The 15498-nt window shown below is 38.6% G+C and overlaps 2 protein-coding genes across 3 annotated transcripts; one reads left to right on the top strand and one right to left on the bottom strand.

Moving 5' to 3' along the window:
- Window positions 1–147: 147 nt before the first annotated feature.
- On the bottom strand, window positions 148–4619 carry mrps11 (mitochondrial ribosomal protein S11). The gene is made up of 6 exons (XM_042484061.2): window positions 4418–4619; window positions 4145–4249; window positions 3877–3975; window positions 2393–2522; window positions 1653–1718; window positions 148–476 (listed from the first exon to the last, which is right to left on the bottom strand). The coding sequence occupies exons 1-6, from the start codon at window positions 4504–4506 to the stop codon at window positions 369–371; spliced, it is 597 nt and encodes a 198-aa protein (XP_042339995.1). The 5' UTR covers window positions 4507–4619; the 3' UTR covers window positions 148–368.
- Window positions 4620–5083: 464 nt separating this feature from the next.
- mrpl46 (mitochondrial ribosomal protein L46) lies at window positions 5084–13146 on the top strand. Of its 2 annotated transcripts, none has more exons than XM_042489464.2 (4): window positions 5084–5384; window positions 7543–7741; window positions 8116–8286; window positions 12747–13146. In XM_042489464.2, the coding sequence occupies exons 1-4, from the start codon at window positions 5124–5126 to the stop codon at window positions 12989–12991; spliced, it is 876 nt and encodes a 291-aa protein (XP_042345398.2). In that variant the 5' UTR covers window positions 5084–5123; the 3' UTR covers window positions 12992–13146. The 2 variants fall into 2 exon arrangements, with proteins under 2 accessions (XP_042345398.2, XP_042345406.2); XM_042489472.2 differs by having other exon boundaries at window positions 5092–5384; window positions 12744–13146.
- The last annotated feature ends 2352 nt before the right edge of the window (window positions 13147–15498 follow it).

The following is a 15498-nucleotide window of genomic DNA, read 5'->3' as shown; positions in this document are numbered from 1 at the left end:
TTAACATGGCCCGGGTCAAGGGTTCAGTCCCCATGGCGACCAGCACAGACAGAGTGTACTGCATTGACGCGGTGAAACCTTGTACTGTCTCTTCTCCCACACAGGGCCATCAGTCTGTTTCTGCAAACATCAGTCTCTTAATCAACATCAGAGTGTCTGCAGCGAGACTGAAGCTTTATTCATGTGCTGACAGTCGCAGCAGAGGACACCTGCGCTCTGCTCATTCATAACACCATCTGCAATTATTTCCACTAATGAATTATGTAAGGTCAGCTCAGAGCTGGAAAAGTTATACAACAAAACACTTTATTATCATATCACAACACAAGCACTTCCTCCTTGTTGCAGTGCATTCTGGTTCGGGGAGATCACGTCCTTCTGGCTTTGCGTGGGCGGCATCCATTGTGCGGCACGGGGGTGTTGTCGGTGATCGATACCACCTCCAGGCCTCCCATTGTCAAGCCTTTGATTGCGGGCTGAACAACAAAGAAAAACACATTCATTCATTAACACAGCTGATGGGAACAGATCGAGATGTCTGAGGCTCCTTAAACAGCCTTAAATTACCCTCATTATAAAAAGAGTGAAATTAATTAGGGCTCTACTTTCTTCATGTGGTGACAGCTTTATTTGAGTTTGCACTCTCACTATTACATTAGCATAAAACAAGTCAGTAGTTTCCCTTTCATCTTATTATCCTCTGATCCTACTATGCCTCTTTATACTTAATAAACTTTCATGTGTTGGCGTTGAAACTTTGAGGGCAGTTTTGCTCATTAAATACCCATTCAAAAAGTGCACACCAATACTCATCATGGATATATGGACATCAGCAGAGCTGAAACAATTAGTCAATTAGTTTGATTAATAGATTAACAAATTTTGGACAATTATTATGACAAGTTAAAACTCTTTCAGGTCATTCATTCAACTAAAATGTCAAAGATTTTCTGGTTCCAGCTTTTCAACTGTGAGGGATTTGCGGCTTTAATCTGTTTTATATCACCGTTCATTGAAAACTGCTGCGTTTGAACTGTTGGTCAGACAAAGCAAGAGTAATATTTTATTGACTAAACAGTTAAATAGTCAATTCTGATAATAACTAAGTGTAACAGCAACAATATTCAAGATTTCTAAATGTTGAATGTTTAAATTTGAAACAAAAAATAAGACTTTTGGTGACCTACATACACAGTGTAATAGAGCTGAAATGATCAACAGATTAGTTGTTGCCAACTGTTTATTTAAATTTATTACTTTAATTTATTACTTGGCAAATTTATTGCTAAGTAATGTAATAATTAATGAAGCAGTTTGAGTGATAAAAAAAAGTAAAATATTCTCTGATTTCAGCTTTTTATATGTGAATATATTCAATTTTCTAATCCATGCGAGTAATATGAATATCTTTGTGTTGTGCACAAAATGAGATCTGAGGATGTCGTCTCAGGTTTTGGGAAAAACTGATCAACATTTTTCACCATTCTGTGACATTTTATAGACCAAACAACCAATCGATTACTCGTAAAAAAAAAAAAAAAGAATCAACAGATTAATCAACATTGTTAGTTACAGCCCTACACTGGAATCAAATCCCAAAGCAAAAATTAAAGCACAACATAAGCAATTTCATATTTTCTTCTTCTACTCACCAGACGTCCGGGCCCAATACCTTTGACCACAACACGGACAAACGTCACTCCCTTCACTTTAGCTTTCTGTTCAGAGAAAGACACACACAAAACACTGATCTCTGCATCTGGTTTCCACTAAGCCACACTTTATTGTCTGTAGCATACAATAAGGACGTGGCATGACTCCTTTTTTGAGATTTTAGTCATTTTCCATCTGAGCTTTCAATCACTAATATAGCAGCACCTATTAGAGACATAAAACACCTGCAGTTACCATGTTTCAATTTTCATCTCTGCAACATCTAATAAACAGCAAAGTCAAGGTCAGAATAATCTCACACATCTGCCCACCTGATAAAAGATAATGGCAGCATGTGATAACACACTTCATTACTCCAGTGTGTTTACTGTGAATCAGTACTGTGACCTTAACCCTGTTAGCCAGCAGTCTTCATAAATCAGGCTAATATAAAGTCTAAATGAGCACTAAACACCAACTGCTGCACTCTGTGCCGGTCTGTCCTCAGAGAGAGCAGATTATTTGCAACAAACACTTCATAATCATAAATTACCTGATGTTGCAGAAAGTGAAAAAGCAGGATGTGGTTTTTTTTTTATATAAAACAAAGCAAATGCAGTCCTGTTTGGTTAACAGGGCAGCCAAACAAACCCTCAGCAGTCGTGTTTTTGAGAGGAACGCACTGAACCTGATCACTCACAGTCCGTTACAAGCGGCAGAGTAACACGTGAGATCGTACCGTAGCAGCAGAGATGCCTGCAGTCTGAGCAGCGACGGGAGTCGACCTCTTGATATTCCTGAAGCCTTCGGTTCCGCAGGACGTCCTGACCAGCGACTGTCCTGTGCTCTCTGTCAGCTGGATGTGTGTGCTGGTGCAGGACAGGACAGTTAACTAGGTCACTCGCTCACTACTTTTGTTTTGAATAATCAGAAAATATGTATAATAGGACTGCAAGATAGGAGGAAAATATGAAACGTGATAACAACTTTGAGTACAACAATAAAAACGTGACTTGCAAAGAACATTTCAAAGTTGCAGTGTGTAGGATTTACAGGCATGAAGCGGTGAGGTTGCAGAACTGAAACTTCTTCCGTGTGCCAAGCATGTGGGACAACTATGGTGACCGAGGCTAAAATGAGAATGGCCCGATCTGAAGCCGGTGTTTGGTTTGTCTTTTCAGGGCCACTTTAGAGGCAACATGGCGGACTCTGAAGGGGAGGACCTGCTGTGCATGTCGACATAAACAGCTCATTCTAAGGTGATGAAAAGATAATGTTTTTGTATTTTCAGGTGATTATTTAGCAATGGAAATATAGTTATCAATATTATATACCACATCTGCCAATAGATGCCCCTAAATTCTACACACTGGACCTTTAAAGAGTTATCAGTTCTGCCCCTCTGTTGTTTTCAGTATTCTGCTAAAATGCAACACATTTCTTATAAAAAATTAAAAAAAGAAAAAAAAAAAAAAAGAAAAATATTTCCAAATTTTAAACTGAACAAACTGGAAGTTAAACTGAACACAAGGCACAAATAAAAAACATTGACCTTTTTTTATATTACAGTTTTCTACTTCTACTAACTCAAAAAAATCCCTGGGTAAAATATTGATGCCTTTTGTGTTTATTATGCAATTGCAATGACAATTTAAAAAGACATATTGTGCAGCCTGAATGTATATCATACACTGCTGCACTAATGACAAGTTTTATGTACAACTGCTTTTATACGGTTTCTGCTTGAAGTGACAGATTAAGTATACAGTGCTCTCTTTTACAAGCACAACACAAAGACAGTAGTATAATATTAAACATGGAATATCTTCCTTCTATAAGAGTCTTTGACTAGATTTTTAATAACACTTAGATAGGCAACGTGTGTTGTTATTCACTCAGTCCATCAGGAGACACTTCCAGAGCTGGTCTGCAAAACTTTGAAGGTGGCAAAATAAAATGCCAGTTTGGACACTGAAAAAATTGCAGAATTTAAAGGAAAAACAAAATCTTTGGCTTGTCATGGCAGAAAAACAGGTGAAATTAATAACATGTAAGATGGTTTTGTTTCAGCAATTATCATAATGCAGTTATTACTGAAGTGATGTTAGAAACTGTACCTTTTCTGTGGTGTTTTTGTCCCACTTGGGAACCTTACATAACCTAAATGATTGGAAGATTAAAATAGCCTACTGTTTTGTTGCCATTTTTGCAGATTCCACTCACTTGTTGTATGTGGCTTTAATGTGAGCGATGGGCAACTCCTCAAACTTCTTCCCACTCCATCTCAGTGGACTGTCCTCGCCAGGCAGAGGGGGGATGAGGCTGAAGGATTAAAATTCAGGTAAATATCTCACCAGCATTAGTACGCTGCGATGGGCAGTGTTGACAGTGCGCAAACACGTACATTCAAATAGAAATGAACAGAAATCACCCAGCAGCAGTCTCAGTAGACGCAGTCATGTGTGCAGGTGCTCGTGTGTCATTCTCTCACCTGAAGTTTCTGGAGGTTTCATCAGACTTTGAGCTGGATGTTTTGGTCTCCTGAAGTCTGACAGCACCGGTACACAATGTCCGCTGCAGGCCGGGGCCTCCACACCTGAGCACACAGAATTACACTGGCACCATTTCCAGAGCAGCTACAGCCATCAGTGGCGTGATGTGGACATTATGTTCTCTTTCAGGCTCACACAACAACACCCAGCATACATATTGGAACTAGCCGTTAGCTAACAGGGATGCTAAAAAACACACAAACAACACTTACAGAGAGCTCCCATTTGCATTTAGGGAGTTAGCCAGCTGTCGACATACGTTACTCACAGAGCTAACTAATAAACAATTTAATTTATACATGTTTGATGCATTAAAAAACAAATTCGCTGTCTGTTTGAGCTACTTTTCGCAGGACAAACGTGACATTGAAGGTGCTGTGAATCCAGATCAGACTACCAATATTTTTTATTTTTTTTAGGGGTAGTAAGGTTACAACAACATTATTATTACCATTATAAATACGGTCTTTACTTGTAAAATAAATTTAAAGACATATTTTTATTTTTTAAATAATTATTTAAACACATTATCTTAGTAAATACGATGAGATATCTTCATTTTAAAAAAAATATTAACATCAGTCGGCCCCCAATTTTATCTAAATAGACCGTTCGTTACTCTGCACAGGATTGTGGGTAGAAGTAGCAACATGCTGCCTTCAGTTTCTGCGTAAATCGTCGTAAATATCAAAACAATGAACACTCGTTTGAAGCTCATAAATAATAATCAATCTGTCGCGGGCTCTAGAAAAACATAAAAGAAGACTTCACATCCGGCACTGGTTTTGATGTTTTTATCTTGTATTCTGCTCGAACTAATGGAGCAATCTGGTTGAAAACTCCTCCTCCCGCCTGTTTTTCATGAGAAGTTGCCGGTGTCCGGACTTTTGTCAGATGCATTGAACGTAACAGAAAAAGATGGCTGCGCCGTGCAGAAGGATGGTGGGTCAGTCTCTCTTACAGTTTCTGTCTTGTTTCGGCAGGACAGCGGCCGGATACACCGGGTTTCGTCAGTTTTCCAACACTTCTGTTTGTCGGGCGACTTTGCAGTCCCAACGTTTGACGGAAAGAGCGGGTTCTCCGTGGACTTTGATGGCAGCCGTGTGTCTGCAGAGGCTCCCGGTCATTTCAGCGGAGTTGAGCCCGATAGAGCAGCAGTTCAGAGAGATGATGCACCGGGTGAGTTTGCTCAGTACAAAGACTGGTTACAGTTATCTGTGCCAGAAAACACAAACAGGACTGTAAACTTTATCACCACACTTCTGAGGATTTTGCTTCATCATTAGTAGGCTACAATAAGCAATCACACAAAAAGTCAAGACACAGTAAAAAATAAAAAAGATATAACAAATAGTGATCATCTAAATATTGACGCTAAAATATAGTTTGCAAACATGATAAGGAAAAAAAACGTTTGGGGCAAATTTAATTCCTAATCCGGTCTCAGAGGCCACAGAAACCAGTGTAACACGAGGTTTCCTGTCTCAAACATTGGTATCTGCATGTTCTATGTCACATATATAACCCAGAAAACATGTTTTATTTAAACCCACTGTAATCGTACGGCGGTTACGGAAAATGAATGAATGAATTTTCCTTAAAAAAAAAAAGACCAAAACAAAAGTGCACGTAAAGCAAAATCTGAATCTAAGATACAAAAGTTAAAATATAGGGGTATAATAAATCTAATATTGTTTTTGTTGACGGGTTTATATTGTGTGTGTATATATATATAAAGATAGATAGAGAGAGAGACATACACACACACTGGGTACAGTAAATATTCAGTAGTACGTTATAGCAGTATAATGGTAATGTAACGAATGATGCGCTTTAGAGCTTAAAAGTTCAAATACTCAGTTTACAGAATCAGTTCAGATATTTTAAATTACCTGTGCAATAATCAGTGTGTCAACTCCTAATATCTGCAGTGTGAATCCAGTCTGTGCCCAGATTCCTCACTCTCAAAGAATGACTGAGAAATGTTGCAATTCCCAGTCCATAAAAACGTCAAGCTATGCAGTCCAGAGAAAAACGTTAAACTACATCTGCAACATCATCGTGATAGTTACCAATGCGAGGTTCAAAAGCCAGCATATGGGTAACTTACACATCTGTGAAGACACCATGAATACTGAAAATTACATACAGGTATTGGAGCAACATACGCTGCCATCAAGATGGCGTCTATTTCAGGGATGTCCCTACTTATTCCAGCATGACAATGCAAAGTAACATTCTGCATATGTTACAATTGCGTGGCTTCGTAGTGAAGACCTGTCTGTCATTCAAACTGCGTTATGAGGTGCAAAATACGCCAACACAGACCCCAGACTGTTCAGCAACTAAAGTCGTTTATCAAGCAAAAATAGGGAAGAATTTCACTTTCAAAACTTTCAAAAATACTTTCCTCAGTTCTCAAACACTTACTGAGTGTATAACGTGAAAGAGAGAGTTCCCGCACACTGTCACTGCATATTATGGATGCCTTCCTCCTACGCACCTGTCCACAAGTTTTTTGAAGGTGTGCATGAGCGTCCACATTATAAAAACAAAAGAAAACAGGATCCTATTCCAACTTTTTTCGAACGTGTTGCAGGCTTCAACTTCAAAATGAGTCAGGGATGCACAATGTTATCATCAGAATCGGCCAACATACTTTGTCTTATTTTGTAAAATGAATGAATATAACATACATTAAAAAGCTTTGGATTTCATGTCTCCATCTGAGTTCTGCATAATATGATGTTAACTCCACTATTAAAACACTTCATAATCACTAAAATTAGGTGTGAAAGAAAAATGTTTATATAGATCAGTAACGGTTACCGGCCGATTAAGTTGCTATATACTGGCATATTGGATTTCATCCAAAAGAAAATTCCAGTATCATGCATTCCTAAAATGAATGTATATGTATTTAAAGGTTTTTCAAAATGAACTTTAAATATCAGGTATTTGGACTGTATTCAATTGAATATTGGTCGAAAAATGTTTGCAAATCATTGTATTCTGTTTTCCCAGTGTCCCAACTTTTTTACAATTTGGGTCGTAGTTACAGTCACTTTGCTTTGTTTTACAAGTATTATTAATAAGTAATTATGGATTATTATGATATGAATTCTGTTTGTGTATATTGCTCTGTGCTTCTTTAGGTTTATGCAGCTGTAGACAGACTCTGTCATTTCACACATTGTGACACTTACAGCTGTAGAATAATGTTTAGCTTCAGCCGGATACAAGATAAATGACACAGAGCAACTGTTTTCAAATCGGGTCAGTAAGCAGGTCTGCAAAGGGTCCTCGAGGCTGAAAATGTGCTCTGACTTAATTTCAGATGGAGCTGGAGAAAAGCGTGCTGTCGGACCACGAGCTGCGGCTGCTGGAGGACGCAGAAAGGTTGAGCCGCAAGCAGTCAAACGACTATGACTCTGATGATGAGGACGTCAGGGACCAGGAGATCATCTTGGCTCAGGATCTGGAAGACTCCTGGGAGCAGAAGCTGAAGAGCTTCCAGCCAGCTCTGAGGGTTAAAGGTCAGTATTATAGTATATATAGGAAACAGACAAAATGTTTGACTAGTGGCGTTATATACACCCTATGAAAATTCAGTCTTTTGTGTCGCTCCTATCATTAATCAAGTGAAACAGAATGCAAAAGAAATTTAGATCATCTGAGAGCGTCGCACACATCTGGGTTTAAAATAAATTACCAGAGAGGAAAGAGACTCGTATAACTCTCAGTGCAGGGTTCTAATGGTTTTTTGACAGCCAGGAAATCTATTCGCTTCAGCACTCCCAATTTGCATTTTATTCCCTGTGACATTTTCAAAGTTTGTGTGAATTTTGCTCTACTGTGGCAGAGAGACGTAGCTGTTGTGAGGACGCTGACGGTCCTGTCTCTTGTTTAGCTGATGTAGATAAGGACCTGACCTCATCGGAGCGCTGCCTGGCCGACACGCTGCTTCTTCTGGCCGAGCAGCAGGTCGGGGACGAGAAGCTGTGGATGCTGCCTCAGACTGAGTGGCAGGAGGGAGAGACGCTGCGGCAGACAGCCGAGAGAGCCCTCGCTTCCCTGCCAGGTAACATGAACAGGAGATTTTAAAGGCTGATACGACTGATGCTTAAACAAAGCTGCTGATATTTAGATTTTTGTTATTTGGTTTTTATGTGGAAGCAAATCTGTTCTGGATATATTTTTGAGTTCCACTGGCTGGATGTGACCTATCAAATCTGAGCAACTTGAAAGTATATCAGTTGTATTTTGTACCTGATATTTTGGCATGTGAATTTGGCCTAGTGAATGTGAGCAACTTGAATATACATTGTAGACTTTTTTAAACTTGAATTTTTGATTCTGAATTTGTTTGAATTTAACAAAAAGAAGGTGAATATAAGTTAGTGAATCAAATTCAAAGGCAAAAAAAAAATCAGATACCTAATTTCAATGCATAAATATACAGTGCTAGAAATTCAATGGCTTTTTAATTTCAAAATCAGATGGAACAGAGGTACTTCCATATTTCTATACCCTCAAAATTAATATTCAGGGTTAGTATTAGTATTTTCAAGTCTTTTCCATTTAATTGTGAAAACTATGGTGCACTGAAACTCCACTTAAATCACATTTCTCTCAGTTAGTTTATTGTTTGATGAAGCTCATGGAGACCTGCCATCAACTAACTACGAAATATATTCGGTTTGTCATTAAATTGTAATGGAAAACGTAAGGTATGAAGACATAACTGGTTAATATCAGTTCCTGTGTGCAGAGATTTTGTGTTGTTATACCAGAGGTGGGACCAAGTCCTTAACTGTTAGTTTCAAGTCTTTATGCACTCTTTAATAATATGAATTTCCCAACACTTTTATAAACCATTAATAATTTTACAAATCTCATGAAGGCTGTTAGAAAATTGCATTCGTTTGTTAAAACAAGAGCAACCAAACTTAAGTTTATTGTAAAAAGGCTGTGCTAACAATTCCCTTTCATAATGTAGAGCAATATCAATCAGAACTACCATTAGCTCATAACATCCACAGTAGCTTAGCTATGTTAATATTAGCCCTAACTTACCATTCTTTATGCAACTTCAACTGTCCATTAAAGTTGGAAGTTGTTGCATCTCTATTTCCAGCCTGCTCTTTTGCATACCTCTGTTTTAATTTATGAAAATAAAATTAGCTTTGCAATCATATTTTGCCAAATGGCGTCAAGTGACTTAACATTACCGCTTCATGATACTTAATGGGATGTTGTCAGTTTGGTTCAAACAAAGTGAATCCGGGGCATAAAGTGTTGTCTTGTCCGGATTAGTGATAATGTTAAATGATTTAGGAAACAAAGAAAATGAATTGATACGTGAACCACTTTTTAAATAACATACTTTTTAATCTGTTGGCTTGGGGGAAGATGTCAAGTATTTTCAATTCAAAAGCATAAGTGAAGTCATCGGTGTTTAAGTAAAAGTAGAGCTGCAAATTGTTTTGTTTTTTTTTTTAATTTATTATTATTATTTTGTCAAGTCAAATTGACTTGAATCTGACTCGAGTTCAAGTCATGTGACATGAGTCCACACCTCTGGATTATACTTTGGTTTTCATAAGTTTCCCGAAGCTGTCTGTGACAGTGCCTTTTTTGAGAATAATACTCATCATAGTAAAAGTTTTCAAATCGTCACACACAGGGGCATTAATTACAGATACATTTTACATCAGCATATCAGCAAACCATTTATCTTTCTTTATTCAATTTATAGAAAAGACAGGTAGGACCAGACGGCAGCAATTTTATTCCTTAATAATAATTAATATAAAGTATATTATTCAATCAATCAGGCAGGTCTGCATGATATTGTTCAACTAATATCATTACTAACTTTAACCCTAAGAAGCACAGTGAATAGTCATCGATGCTTTTGTCCCAGAGGAATCTTAGGTTTAATATCCCCAGTCATTTACTTCTCTCCTAAAATAAATGTCATGTATCTGTTCTCCTTAGATATAGAACTATTTTCATATTGACAATAAGGCCATAGCTTTCCATGTAAACTGTATGAATGCAGTTTCCTGTAATTATATACATTTAAGTCTATGCATAATGATGATATTGGTTGTTGCTACAAAAAGAGGCCATGTATTGCTTTTATCAATGCACTAACACTACTTAAATCACTGGTTTGCAAGATAATGTTTTATTTACATATTTACTGCTAACACGGTGTTCTGTACTGCCTCACCTTTAATTTATGGCGTCTTTGAATGTTAACATTAAGTAAAAGGGTACTGAAGAGTGCGGAGGGCATGTGGGAATTGGTTATAATGTATTTCAATTAACCTCAGAGCCACCGCTTATGGCTGGATATAAGCTACTATCCTATTCCTAAATATCAGCTGTTGGAGCTTGTATTATTGTCAACACACTCCATTTGCTGCATTATTACTGTATCTACAGCCAAATCTCTTTAGCTGTAATGACCCAGTTTTATCCTCAAGATCATTAAAGTTTGATGTGATCTTATCTAAAATAGCTGTGTGGGACTTGCAGTACAATCATCCATATTAACCACAACAGGAGGATCAAACCAGCCTTAAAAGGAAAGTTCACCCCAAAATCAAAAATATTTCTCCTCTTACCTGTAGTGCTGTTTGTTACTCTAGATTGTTTTGGTCTAAGTCATAGAGATGTTTCTTCTCTTCAATAAAATGGAACTAGATGGCACTTTAGATAATCTACAGACCTGTTGTGAGCAGTTTCAGGTTGGAACTATTTTCTTTTTACCAAACTACAACCGCCAACAAAATCACTGCACAGAAAGAAGCGTGCATCTATTCATGAATGAAAGGCTCAAGCTTGTGATAGCATGAGATGTAAACAATAATGGCATCCTCTTCAGCTTAGAGGTTTCTCACACATTAATTTATTTGTAGTGGCCAGCCACTATTAAAGCATCTGCCTCCACAAATATTTGTTGTTTTTGAACAACAAATATTATATATATATATATATATATATATATGTATATATATATATATATATATATATATGTATATGTATATATATGTATATATGTATGTGTGTGTGTGTGTGTGTGTGTGTGTATGTATTTATGTATGTATGTATGTATGTATATGGTTCACTTTGTGATTGCACCACATTCCCAGAGTGCAGAGCATACTCTGGGCACTGATGGAGCAGCAGGCGCATTGAAAGTGGAATATAATGGTTCATTCTTCTGTGCGTAAATGTTTGCATTCACTCACAGCAGCTGCTCCTCTCATCCAATCATCTGATTAGCCCTGAACTGATCGACAGATCAATAATCCACCCTGCAAATCACAAACTGCTGCTGAGGAAAAAAAGAACTCATTGAGAGCTCCGCCTGTGTTGCATTCACAGACCTGCAAAAACCTCTGGATTTAGAGAGGGGGCACAGAATGATAAAGGGACACATATTTAAAAAACAACAACAACAATAAAAACGAGTATGCTGTCATTGTTGTTGCAGGTCTGTGGATTATCTTGAGTATCCAGGTCATGCGTTTTGGAAAGAGTCATTGCTGTTGAGTTTTTTTAAATGTATTTTTTGGTGCTTTGAGCACCACAAGTTGAGTTCCATCTAATTCCATTATATTGGAGAGAAGACAGACATCTCTGCTGCCGATATTTCCAACACTCGGCAACTCACACCAAAACAATCTAGCCTTATAAATAGCACTACAGGTAAGAAGAAAATGATGTTTTTTCAGTTTGGGGGGTGAACTGTCCCTTTAAACCTCAAACAGACAATACATGTATATATATGCAGCATTTAACCAATCATATCCCACCAGTCTGTTGCGGTTGTCACTTCCACTGATGTCAGCTTTGGGATCAACAACAGTGAGCAATTGACAGGGAGGAGGTTTGGGGTCATAGTTGGCAACACATGAACAAATGTTCCAGAGACTTTGTCATGATCCCTCACATGAGATATTTAACATTTGCTGTAAAATGGGCTTTTTCTCTTTTTTTTTCTCTGATTCCGACAGAAATCAAGCCTTTACACTCTTAACCATTTAAATAAAACGCCAATGACTGAGCCATGTTAAACTGTTTCACAACACTGCTCACGAACTATTAATGTGCCAACTCCATCAATCACTCCCCATTAAGACTTTCCATTTGACATTAACATGTGCCATTTGGTGGAGGGTTTCATTTAAAGTGCCTCACAGTAGCAGGAGTCGATCCATTTTTAAAATAAGCAGACTCAGTGGGAGCTGTGTCTCGAACATGGCCGTGTTAGTGCCTCACTTTGCATGTTGAGCCAACTCGGAGCATGTGATTTAGACGACATGAGATTTAATTAAAACTTAATTGGGAAAAGTGTTTTGTTGTCATAGCAGAGAGTGAGAAACTGTATTGGAGAAATACTTAATTATAACACAGCATAAACTAAGTGCAGCTGCAGAATCTGCATACAACTTCCAAACATCTGCACTTTAGCTCACCTTTAGTCTCCAGCTGAATGACCTCAACCCTGTTCTCTTCCCACAGCAGCTGGTTTCAAGGCGACTTTCCTTGGCAACGCCCCCTGTGGAGTGTACAAGTACAAACTGCCCAAGGCTATTCGGACGGAGAACTTGGTTGGAAGAAAGGTGTTCTTCTTCAAAGCCATTCTGTCAGGCAGCGCTCCCCCCGCTGCCCCAAATGCTCCTTTTCTGTGGCTGAAGAAAAGTGAACTGCAGCGCTACTTAAAGCCAGCATACATGATGAAGGTGGAACGCTTCTTCCTCGACCTGTGACGCCTAAACTCAGAACCAGGACACGGACTTACACAACAATATTTATGAGGCCCAGAGAGTTACCCTCGTCGTCCATCTGTTGTCTTGTACCATAAAATGTCCTTTCATTCAATATATGTGTTTAATTGTAAAAATAAATTGTTTTTCCACACAAATTGTCTGCATTGTGTTCAGTTATGGAAGAAGTACTAAGATGTTTTACTTTAGTAAAAGTAGCGATACTACAGTGTAAAAATACTCTCTGACAAGTAGAAGTCCCTCTGTCTACATATTACTTAAGTAAAAATACATAAGTATTTGCATCAAAACATACTTAAAGTATCAAAAGTAAAACTACTCATTAGGTAAAGTAGCATGATTCATAATTATATTTTAAGCAGTTTTTTTTCAGGTCATTTCCCTGTTTAATCAAAAAAATCAAGCCAATTATCCCAGGTTTCAGAGGGTTAATCTACAATGCTGCATTTATTGTCTGATTTAATTTCATTATTTTGTGTAGTAGTAATCTAAATCTGCAAAGTAGTGAGTAACTAAAGCTATCCAGTAAAAGTCGAGTGAAAGTACAATATTTGCTTCTGAAATGTAGTGGAGTAGAAGTAGAAAGTAGTCTGAAATGAAACATTCAAGTTAAGTACAAGTACTTCAAAACCTTACTAAAGTATAGTACTTGACTAAGTTTACTCAATTACATTGCATCACTGATTGCATTTTCAGTGAGCTTAACCCTCCAGTCCAACCCGCACCTCATGTCATCAAGTACTTAACTGATGCATCTTCGGTAAGAAGTAGGCCTTAAAAATTTTGTAAAAAGACGCCAAAATTACTGATAGCAAGGTGTAAATACTGCAATTATGTCTACCCACAATGCCCTCAAGCACTGAATCACCCAATAGCAAGACTCAAAAGGTGATGAGCTGCATCACGGAGCCATGTACACCCTGGCTGCAGTCTAACAGTGTTTTTTGCTCAGGTGGGCTGTAACCAGCAAAGGTTACACTGGATCATCCTTTACTAAAGGAAAGGACATGATGCTGTCCAGTGACTCCCTGTGGCAGTCAGTTTCCAAAACTGATAAGCCTATCATGCATAAATGCAACTATTATTTTCATACAGTCATACTAATTGGGATTCATGTGGATAAATATGAGTTGACGGCAAGGTGAGCATGAGCAGCCACTCTCAATGTGACAGCTATTTCTTTGATTACCAGCCATGACAACAACATGACAGCTCGTATTATTTTGACCTTGTGTGTGTGTGTGTGTGTGTGTGTGTGTGTGCGTGCGTGCGTGCGTGCGTGCGTGTGCGTGCACATGCGCGTGCGTGTGCGTGCGTGTGTGATCATGGCAAAATGTAGTCTAGGTGATACCATCTGTATTAGAAACGGTCACAGAAACCCTTTTCAGTATTTTGCCAAGCGTTTTGTCACAGCCCAGCTCACAGGCTGCAACAAAGATGGGAGACCAGGCAAGTGTACAAAACTTAAAAGCATATTTATTATCAAAAATAACCATAAAGAACTGAATGAATGTCTAAGTCAGTAATCAGTCGTGTATATGTGGTGTGTGGGTGCTTGGAAATGTGTAGTAAATAAAGATACACAGCTGAGCCCGCATGGGAAGAGAAGGAGTCTTTAGAAGGTGGCAGGAACTGCAGTGGGCTCAGCTGTGACTCATGAGGTTAATGACGACCCTCTGCCTCCACCAACATCCTGCAAGACAAAGATCAGCCAGGAAAACAGGTACACCTGGTCACAGTTTACATGTCGGTCTGTCTGTCTGACTGTTTTTTGTCAACTTGATAATGTTGCAACCATTCAAGAACCAGTTAGGGATCAGATACGACAATGAAGGCCCAGTTCAAAGATGGACGTGGTTTGAGCACTGGGGCTATAAAGGTTGTGACCAAGCCAACGGTTGCAGGTCCGTTGATGTTGGGCTGTTGGTGAGCACCATTGGTCCTCACCTCTGTGGTGTGTCCTGCACCGTTGACCCTAATCAGCTTTAGTGCTGAATTGGCGGCAGCCATGGAGCCCATCAGTGTATGAAAAATGTAAACAAGGGACTCAAGTCAAGAGGGACTGAGATCGAAACAAACTTGTCATAAGAGGTAAGGTTGCTTTTTTTCTTAGTGAGCCCATTGCAGAAACACTTCCTGTTGCTATTATGTTGCTGTTCATTGCCGCAGAGTAAATATGCTTTCTTCTTTCAACATTGGATTGTGTTGTTAATGTGCTAACTGTCTAAGTAGCATCAAGGCAGTCCTCTGGTTTCCTTTTTGAATGATAAATATAAACAACCACCGTCTGCTGGTATGGAGGGGTATTACCTCTAACGCAGGCACAGAACATACATGTCAGTTTGGTGTGTTAAAGGGGGGGGGGTCATTGCCCCCCTACTTAACGCCCCTGTCCACTTGTCCTATAAGTCACAAATTGCTGTATCTTAGCTGGAGTGTTCTCATTAAATCATGGGCCCTAGTTGATGTTAATAGAATCAGCTTTCTTT

Source organism: Plectropomus leopardus, chromosome 1 (genome assembly GCF_026936395.1).
Source record: "Plectropomus leopardus strain MGB_pleo_1.0 chromosome 1, ASM2693639v1, whole genome shotgun sequence".
NCBI lineage: Eukaryota > Metazoa > Chordata > Actinopteri > Perciformes > Serranidae > Plectropomus > Plectropomus leopardus.
This window is presented reverse-complemented; position numbering and strand designations above follow the sequence as displayed.